This window comes from Berghia stephanieae, chromosome 2 (genome assembly GCF_034508935.2).
Source record: "Berghia stephanieae isolate SIO BIC M18660-M18661 chromosome 2, UCSD_Bste_1.3, whole genome shotgun sequence".
In the NCBI taxonomy this organism is placed as follows: Eukaryota; Metazoa; Mollusca; class Gastropoda; order Nudibranchia; family Aeolidiidae; genus Berghia; species Berghia stephanieae.
The window spans coordinates 106,549,191-106,559,354 of record NC_088361.1 but is presented as its reverse complement, the minus strand read 5'-3'; the positions used below and the strand labels follow the sequence as shown (position 1 = coordinate 106,559,354).

Below are 10,164 nucleotides of genomic sequence, written 5' to 3'. Positions count from 1 at the left end.
TATTTGTCAAATATTCCAAATATATCAATTTGTATATGATTGTAATAATCGATTTAATTTTTCAATACTGTTTATTATTATTATTATTATTATTATTATTATTATTATTATTATTATTATTATTATTATTATTATTATTATTATTATTATTATTATTATTTTTATCATCACCATCATCATCATCATCATCACCATCATCATCATCATCATCATCATCATCATCATCATCATCATCATCATCATCAACATCATCATCATCATCATTATTATTATTATTATTATTATTATTATTATTATTATTATTATTATTATTATTATTATTGTCATTATTATCATCATCGTAATTATTAGTACTGTTGTTATCATCACCACAATTATCAACATTATTATTAATATTATAGTGATAGGGATTATTATTATTATTATTATTATTATATATTATTATTATTATTATTATTATTATTATTATTATTATTATTATTATTATTATTATTATTATTATTATTATTATTATTATTATTATTATTATTATTATTATTATTATTATTATTATTTTATTTTGTTGTTGTTGTTATTATTATTAATATCATTGCTACCGTTGTTACTCTCATCGTCGTCGTCTCCATCACCGCCATAGCCACCACTGTTATTGTCATCATCGTCTTCATCATCATCAACATCATCATCTTCATCATCATCATCATCATCATCATCATCATCATCATCATCTTCATCGTCATCATCGTCATCATCGTCGTCATTATCATTATCATCGTCATCAACACTAATATCATTATTACCTCTGGGACATTCTGTGGCAGAGTCTGAAACTTCACTGTTCAAATTAATACTCCAGCTCTATACATTGTACATTATTTTAGGAAATGGTATTATGTCAATGAATATGTTACCCTTGTTACATTATCATGTATATTCCCTGAAATAAACAATTTTGATATGTATGTATGTATGTATGTATGTATGTATGTATGTATGTAATGTATGTATGTATATGTATGTATGTATGTATGTATGTATGTATGTATGTATGTATGTATGTATGTATGTATGTATGTATGTATGTATGTATGTATGTATGTATGTATGTATGTATGTATGTATGTATGTATGTAGTAAGTAATGTAAGTATTATGTATGTAATGTATGTATGTATGTATGTATGTATGTATGTATGTATGTATGTATGTATGTAATGTATTATGTATGATGTATGTAGTAGTAGTAAGTGTATAGTTTGTCTGTATGTTGTGATGTATGTCTGTTGTATGTATGTTGTTGTCTGTATGTTGTTGTATGTATGTATGTATGTATGTATGTATGTAGTAGTATGTAATGTAGTAGTATGTATGTATGTCTGTCTGTACTGTTGTAGTTGTCTGTCTGTCATGTATGTATGTATGTATGTATGTATGTATGTATGTATGTATGTATGTATGTATGTATGTATGTATGTATGTATGTATGTATGTATGTATGTGTGTGTGTATGTATGCGCATAGTTGAAGCCTTGGAAAAGGCTCTTTATTCATATTCTCTCACCGTACTCAGGTGTAAAATGAGTATCTGACCGTCAATAGCGTCGTCTATGTCGGAAATAGGGGTCATGTCTCGTTCTACTTGTTAAGTGTTGCTGTTGGTCAGGGACCATTTGTAAAGCCCTTTGAGCACGTTTAGTGGATATTGCGCTTTATAAAATCTCAATTAAAAAAAAATTAATTACTTTTTTATTGCCTTTTGTCTCTACTTTCCATTTAATTATTCTTTATGATCACCTTTCTGACTTGTTTTGTTAATAATGGATTCCTAATGTGTTATATATTAATAGTGGATTTAGTTATGGCTCTGTTGTGACACTGTGCAGATCTGATAGAAGCATTTTTGAATAACGGTCTTTCCTAAGGGTAGCAAGGAAAAATCAATACAATTCTCAGACCTCAAAACCGGGATTGACTCCGGCTCAAATGACCTCGTGGCTTTAACTCTCTCCTCACCGATCATTTTCAATATTTTCACAAAATGGCAGACTTGCCCTGCAGAAAAATTGATTCTTTAAACTCAAAAAAACTCTCTATAGAATAACTTTATGTTCTTATTAATTAAACAAAGATCATGTTTCAAAGTTTGTGATGTTCAGAATAAACCTGAATAAGAAAAAAAAATGTATATTGCGTCGTAACAAACTGTGACGATTGTGCTATTGGTGGTAAGGATAGGGTTAAATGACAACTTCTGGTGATAAAGATTGAAAAGTCAACTATCCTTAATACACCATGGCATTATTTCACTCAAAACATAGTTAAGTGCAATGTTTAACATATTTGCGGTTTTTAAGGTTAAACCACCATCATAAAGTCTGTTTGCAACACAATTTATAAAGAGCCTTAAAACCTAGTGATAGATTCGAATCTGGGCCCATTCGAACCAAAGACAAGCTGCAAGGTCAATTCCATATTTAGGAAGGAGAACTCGTAATGTAATCATCACATACCTGAGCATAAATCAGTTGCCCAATGCCTAAACTCTTCCTTCGACCGCGCCTACAAAGCATGCACGAAATTCGTTCTAATGGCGTTTTCCGATTTTATTATAAAAACAATTTCTAGTTACACGAAATTCTGCTAATCAAATCTGTAGTCCAAAACAATATTATTCCTCATCTAACTGATTATCAGGGGTCCCGATGGTTCAGCCCTTGACTCATAAGTTGTAGAACTAATATGTGTTAGTGTATGACATAATCAGCCTGGAGGTGAAAATTTTGGATTTGTATTTTTTTTTTCCATTTTCAGAAATAATATTCTCCCCAGAGCATTTTAAAATCTTTATTTGAAGTAAATCGGGTGATTTTTCTTGAAGTTATGGTCAGATGTTTGGGAAAGGTATCCAGCAATTTTTTTTTTCAAATTTCATACTTTTTCAACTTGACTAGCTGTAAAAATATTTAAATGTGAAATTAAGCTTTGATATTTTCCGAAGATGTACAAAAAGGGTTGATTTAATAATTTATGACACGAACTCATTTTGGATAAAAATTGACCTTCTAACTAAACGTGGCAATATCTCAGTTCATCCCTTTTCACCATCCGACTGATTATGTCATTCACTGTAACATAATATGTGTTCAATTGGGGATTTTTTACGACTCTTCTGTGAACCCATCAGCGATGAATATCTGGATCTGCTAGATCTGTCGGAAAGTACTTTTAAATAGAGTGGCATTATTTACAACGGGGAGGAGGCTATCGTTACTCTGTTGTTAAATGTTATATAATCGGAATGTACTCCGGCCAAGGACTGTCTTTGACTCCGGCTAAATGGGTCATGTAAATGGTGGCACCAGAAACTCGAAGAAGTAGATAACAATGTGAAATTGAATGTAAGCTTCAATTTAATATACGAAAACAGATAAAATGGACGTTTCTGGTTTCCCCTTTATCGAAAAAACAGGATGAATGAAACACTACAGATACATCTTAACAACGCTACTACCACATTATCTCATTCGTCTGTAGTGTTTCATTCATCCTGTTTTGTTGAGAAAGGGGAACCCCGAAACGTCCATTTTATATGTTTTAGTATATCAAATTGAAGTTTACATTCTATTTCACATTGTTAATTATTCCAGCTAAATGGACACCCTGTTCCTAATAAGACTACTTACTTTAAACAAATTCATGATTATTTTAAATCACTCACCTTTCCGAAGCTGCCTTTGCCGATCGCTCTGAGAATTTGGAAGTGGTCGAAATTGACTGTGTCACCAAAGGAGAACATGGGTGGAAAGAAGAGAAAAGGCACAATAATAAATTAAAGATTTAAAAATTACACGAATACTTTATATTATGAGCACAGTGAATAATATTGCGATAGTTACATAATCTCGTGGATCAAACAAGGCTTTCTGATTTGTTTCGGGGTTGTCTTTTGTTTTTTGTTGGTTTTTTTTTCTTTGTTTATTTTTGATAGTTTATTTCTTTTATTTATTTATTTGTTTATTTATTTATTTATTTATTTATTTATTTATTTATTTATTTATTTATTTATTTATTTATGTATTGTAAAGGACAAGGGATTTTGTAGACAGGATGTCGAGACAAAAGTTTGAACTCGGAGATATGGTCTAGAGAATGACAACGAAGCAATCTGGGCCTGGCTGTACGACATTGGTGATCTCTCTCTTACTCTCTCCCTCTCTCTCTCTCTCTCTCTCTCTATCTCTCTTCTCTCTCTCTCTTCTCTCTCTCTTCTCTCTCTCTCTTCTCTCTCTCTCTTCTCTCTCTCTTCTCTCTCTCTTCTCTCTCTTCTCTCTCTCTTCGCTCTCTTCTCTCTCTCTCTTCTCTCTCTCTTCTCTCTCTCTTCGCTCTCTCTCTCTTCTCTCTCTCTTCTCTCTCTCTCTCTCGCTCTCTGTCTCTCTCCCCTCTTAAGACTCTCTCTCGACTCTCTGTCTGTCTCTGTCGACTCTCTATCTCTCTCTGTTTCTTTCTCTCACTCACTCAATCTCTCTCTCTCTCTCACACACACAAACACACACACACACACACAGAGGCACCAACAGTTAGGGAAATATGTATAAGGTGCAGTGCCCGACAGAGCGAGAGGAAAAATACAATACTATGCCTGGAAATCCATCATTTAACTTCACTTTTTCTGATTTTTGTCCCTCACCAAAGATGTCCCAAATCTGTCTGAAAAATTGCGCTGGATTCTAGATAAAACACAAGCGATGCTTTGAAAAAATCAACACGAAGAAAGGAATGGAAACGCATTCACTCATTATTTGGGTTTTTGCTTTATCATCGAAAACTGGAATAATTTCCTTGACCAAATTTCTACCACGTACGAGTCGGCATTGCTTTACCCCCCCCCCCCCCCTCCCACCCCCCAGACTACTGTGTTATCTGTGCCCCCCCCCCCTTCCCACCCCCAGACTACTGTGTTATCTGTCCCCCTCCCCCCACCCCCCTTCCCACCTCTTCTCCTCATGCTCCCTGGGGCAAACCGCTAAGCCAGAGAGAAATAAGCCATATAAGACAGAGATCTTCAGACGCCCTACCGTTTTAGATTATCCAAAATCAGGAATAGGACTAGGCATTGAAAGCTGTACTGGTATTCCTAATACTAATATGATTACAGTCATCTCTTCACAATAATATTGTTATAATATTATACCCAAGTGGTGAGCACATAATATAATATCTATCTGTCTATCTATCTAGCTATCTATCTACCTATATATAGATACATTGTATATATATATATATATATATATATATATATATATATATATATATATATATATATATATATATATATATATATATATATATATATATATATATATATATATATATATAGTAGTCAGCTTGTTGTAGAGAATTCTTGATTTGCGAGAAATCAAAATAGTCTCGAGCATGAAAAAAGTGTGTGCGGACGACAAAAAAAAAAAATTGTTACACTTGAATCATCTTGTTGTGTCCTAGGGTATGACAGATATTACTATTACTCATCTCTATTACGAGAGGGGTTCAAATATTAATCTCATCGAGAATGAAGGATAAGCCGATCTTTCTAAAATTTCAAGGACACCATAATCAGGGAGATTGAATAATGTTGGAAAAAATAGAAATGTTAATGGCGTCAACGTTGATCTATTTTCCACCAAACAGCACAATTTATATACACAAGCTATGGTTAACGAATGTACAGCTTTAAGAACTGTAATAAAATAATTTTATTATAAAAACAATTTCTAGTTATACGAAACTCTGATATGCAAATCTGTAGTCCAAAACAATATCTAACTGATTATCAAGGGTCCCGATGGTTCAGCCCTTGACTCATAAGTTAAAGAACTAAGGAAATCAGACAGATACTTTTTAAAGGAGAAAATTCCAATTGAAATAGTTTTAACGGTGTTTTTGTTTGTTTTTTGTTTTGTTTTGTTTTTGTTCTTTTGTTTTGTTTGGTTTTTATTTTTGTTTTGTTTGGCTTTTTTATTGTTCTTTTTTTTTTTTTTTTTTTTTGGGGGGGGGGGGGGGTAAAACAAAATGCGAAACCCGATAAATCCCGACAAAATTATGGGAAGTGGGCAGAATTGGGAAGTTACTGGGGACTCGGGGAAATGGACAATAGTGAACCTGGGACTATGGGAGGAGGATATTTAGGAATAAAGAAGTACCCTTCTGGGTTCACTCCCCACTGGTGTAAAAATCCCCTAATATTCCCGTCTTCACTCTCCACTGGTATCTATCTCTGGTAGCCCCAGGTTCATTACCCATTGGTGCCCACCTCCTATAGTCTCAGGTTCATTTTCCTCTAGTGCCTACCTCCCATAGTCCGACTTCAATTCCCACTGGTATCCATCTCCCACAGTCCCAGGTTCATTTCCCCACTGGTGTACACATCCCTGAGTCCCTGGTTGACTTCCCATAACTCTGTCGGGTCCCGTCGGGTCCCGTCGGGTCACATCGGGTGTCGTCTCGTAAAAATGAAACACCCAAAGGAAAACCCTATGGATTTTTACTATGAAACACATAATTTCAGAGTGGAAGGATGATGATGGTAGAAGTGTCATTGCGACTACGTAAAACAATAACATAAAGTAATACTTTAAGTCATAAACTTTAATCTTTCATACACTCAGGGAGATTAATGTCTTATCATTTCTGGTAAGACATGTATGAGCCAATGAAAATAGAAATGCAGAACGCAATCGCTTGAGGCACAAATATCAGATATCATATTCTGGCTCCATCAGTGCTTCCTAATTTCTTGGGTCACAAACCGATCATAAAAACAAGTATAAACGGATGGGGATCCATTAGTTACCATTCTGATACTACATCAATTTTGACATATACAAATTCACGGTGTCAAAAAGATGACTATTCAAATGATTTCTAACCCACATCAATACACAATTACACATGGAGAAGGAGGAGGAGGAGGAGGAGGAGGAGGAGGTGGAGGAGGAGGAAGATGAGGAGGAGAGGTAAGAGAGGAAGAAAAGAAAAAGAAGAAGAAGAAGAAGAAGAAGAACAACAACAACAACAACAACAACAACAACAAGGAGGAGGAGGAGGAGGAGGAGTAGTAGTAGTAGTTGTAGTAGTAGTAGTAGAAGAAGTAGGAGGAGGAGGAGGAGGAGGAGGAGAAGAAGTAGTAGCAGTTGTTGTATTAGTAGTAGTAGTAGTAGTAGTAGTAGTAGTAGTAGTAGTAGTAGTAGTAGTAGTATAGTAGTAAGAAGAAGAAGAAGAAGAAGAAGAAGAAGAAGAAGAAGAAGAAGAAGAAGAAGAAGAAGAAGAAGAAGAAGAAGAAGAAGAAGAAGAAGAAGAAGAAGAAGAGAAGAAGAAGAAGAAGAAGAAAAGAAGAAGAAGAAGAAGAAGAAGAAGAAGAAGAAGAAGAAGAAAGAAGAAAAGAAGAAAAGAAGAAGAAGAAGAAGAAGAAGAAGAAGAAGAAAGAGAGAAGAAGAAGAAGAAGAAGAAGAAGAAGAAGAAGAAGAAGAACAAGAACAAGAACAAGAAGAACAAGAACAAGAAGAACAAGAAGAAGAACAAGAAGAACAAGAAGAAGAACAAGAAGAAGAAGAAGAATGGAGAAAAGAGCACATTATGAAAACATGAGAAATGAGGATGTGCCAACAATAAAACACCAAGATAGATAAATCACAGGAAATGGAGTTATCTAGCACAATCCAATAGCGAGATGAATGAAATGCCGACAATACGAGGACATTTATACATCGTTGATGGTGATCTGTAATCACAGCGCTGATTGGGGCTTAGGTGGTTATAACCACAATAACGGTAGACATCTAATTCTCCATCACCCCTGATGGCCCTTATCCCTGAAATAGCTTGTATACCGTCTTTAGGCGGATGGGCCTTTGATAGAGCTATGAATGGGATATGATCTTAGGCTTTTACTAAATCGACCAATAAGACGTCCACTGTGGATTGATAGGGAGCTGAGAGATAGATGCCATATCAATATTATGTATTTGTAGACAAACGAAAGAATAACGGATATAGGGCAGAAGGACTAGGGACGGGGTCCTATTAAAGATGAAAAAAATCGACGAATTGGTTATTTTTTCTTTGTAACTAAACCAAGGAATTTACCCAATGGAAACCGTACGGTGCTCTTATTGGCTAACCAACCAGCGGCCTCGATGAGAAAAATATTCGCCATTTTGATGTTGGCTGGGAATCGCGTTACTATAGTAAACAAGCGCTGATCGGCCGTTCATGAAAACAAGTTGCTGCTCGCTCGTTTAACTCAAAATTATTCAAAACGATCTCTCTAAAATGATATAAATGTGACTTCTTAAGGTTTTCTTCACGGTCAAAACCACACAACATTCTATTAATGATTACGTCCGAGGCAAAAAGGAATATTGACAGGTCGACCGAGAGTTGAACTCGTGAGACGACAAACATCAATGCGAAGTGTAGCGAGAGTCAAGCTCTTGTTTGTCTTGTCCTATTCTATATACAGAAAAGGATAAATAGTATAGCCTCGTGTGTGAGTGGTTGCGTGTCATAGTCTTGTTTTTAAATTGTTTCTGTTGTTTATGTGTGTAGTGATGACTCTCTCACACTCAATTTCAATGCCGAAAGAGGAATTCCCGCACACAAGAAAGGGGAATTGGGGTGGTATTTGGCATACATATTGTATAGTATCTAGTTCTAAATAGATAACTGATTAGAATTATATTATGATATATGAACACAATGCCAAATACAATTCCGAAGTTTCCTTATTTCAAATGAAGTAAAGCTCCAAAACCTAATGGTAGTGATTGTAGTACTGAGTGTTAGTGAGGTGATGTGGTGTTGGTGGTGGTTGTAGTTGTAGTAGTAATAGTGATGATGATGTGGTGGTGGTGATGATTGTAGTTGTGGTAGTAGTGGTAGTGATGATGATGTGGTGGTGGTTGTAGTAGTAGTGGTAATGGTAATGATATGGTGGTGGTGGTGGTTGTAGTAGTAGTGGTCGTGATGATGATGTGGTGGTGGTGTTTGTAGTAGTAGTGGTAATTATGCGGCTATGTGGTCTAGTAGTATGACACTCGCTTCCGGATCGGAAGGTCCTGGGTTCGAGCCTCGCGCTCAGCGCATAGTTGAGTCCTTGGAAAAGGCTCTTTACTCACATTCTCTCACCGTACTCAGGTGTAAAATGAGTACCTGGCCGTTAACAGAGTTGTCTTTCTTTGTCCGAAAAATTGTAATATCGCCTAACAGGCGTCATGTCCCGTCCTACATGTTAAATGTTGACCAGGAACCCCTTGTAAAGCGCTTTGAGCACATTTAGTAGATATTGCACTATATAAAGCTCAATTAAAAAAAAAATATTTCAATGATGATGATATGGTGGTGGTGGTTGCAGTAGTAGTAGTGGTAGTGATGATAATGTGGTGGTGGTTGTTGTTGTAGTAGTAGTGATGGTGATGATGATGTGGTGGTGGTTGTAGTAGTAGTGGTAGTGATGATGATGTGTTTGTGGTGGTTGTAGTAGTAGTTGTAATTGTGATGATATGGTGGTAGTGGTGGTTGCAGTAGTAGTGGTAATGGTAATGATATGGTGGTAGTGGTGGTTGCAGTAGTAGTGGTAATGGTAATGATATGGTGGTGGTTGGAGTAGTAGTGGTCGTGATGACGATGTGGTTGTGGTGGTTGTAGTAGTAGTGGTAGTGATGCTATTGTGGTGGTGGTTGTAGTAGTTGAGGTAGTGATGTGGTGGTGGTTGTAGTAGTAGTGGTGGTGTGGTTGTGGTAATAATGGTAATGATGATGATATGGTGTGGTGGTTGCAGTAGTAGTGGTAGTGATGACGATGTGGTTGTGGTGATTGTAGTAGTGGTAGTGATGATGATGTGCTGGTGGTGGTGTAGTAGTAGTGGTAGTGATAATGATGTGGGGCTGGTGGTTGTAGTAGTAGTGTTAGTGATGATATTGTGGTGGTGATTGTAGTAGTAGATGATGTGGTGGTTGGAAAACACATTACAGGTTATTATAATACATGATTACACACATCTCTAACTTCATTTTTTGACAGCTTCGTTGTGCCATAAATATACGCAATAGTTCTGAAACATTTTATTGTGGATTTTGATATTGTTTGTTGTTTTTCTTGTGTCGTTATG

At 35.6% G+C, this 10,164-nt stretch overlaps 1 protein-coding gene across 3 annotated transcripts in view; it reads right to left on the bottom strand.

Annotated features, from left to right (window-relative positions):
- The window catches only part of LOC144966168 (serine/threonine-protein kinase 32B-like), a 171,426-nt gene that overhangs the window by 59,059 nt on the left and 102,203 nt on the right, over nt 1-10,164 (bottom strand). For all 3 annotated transcript variants that reach the window (XM_078902308.1, XM_078902307.1, XM_078902306.1), the window contains exon 3: nt 3,718-3,773. In XM_078902308.1, the coding sequence (XP_078758434.1) occupies nt 3,718-3,773 (56 nt within the window). The remainder of the gene's footprint in view (nt 1-3,717; nt 3,774-10,164) is intronic.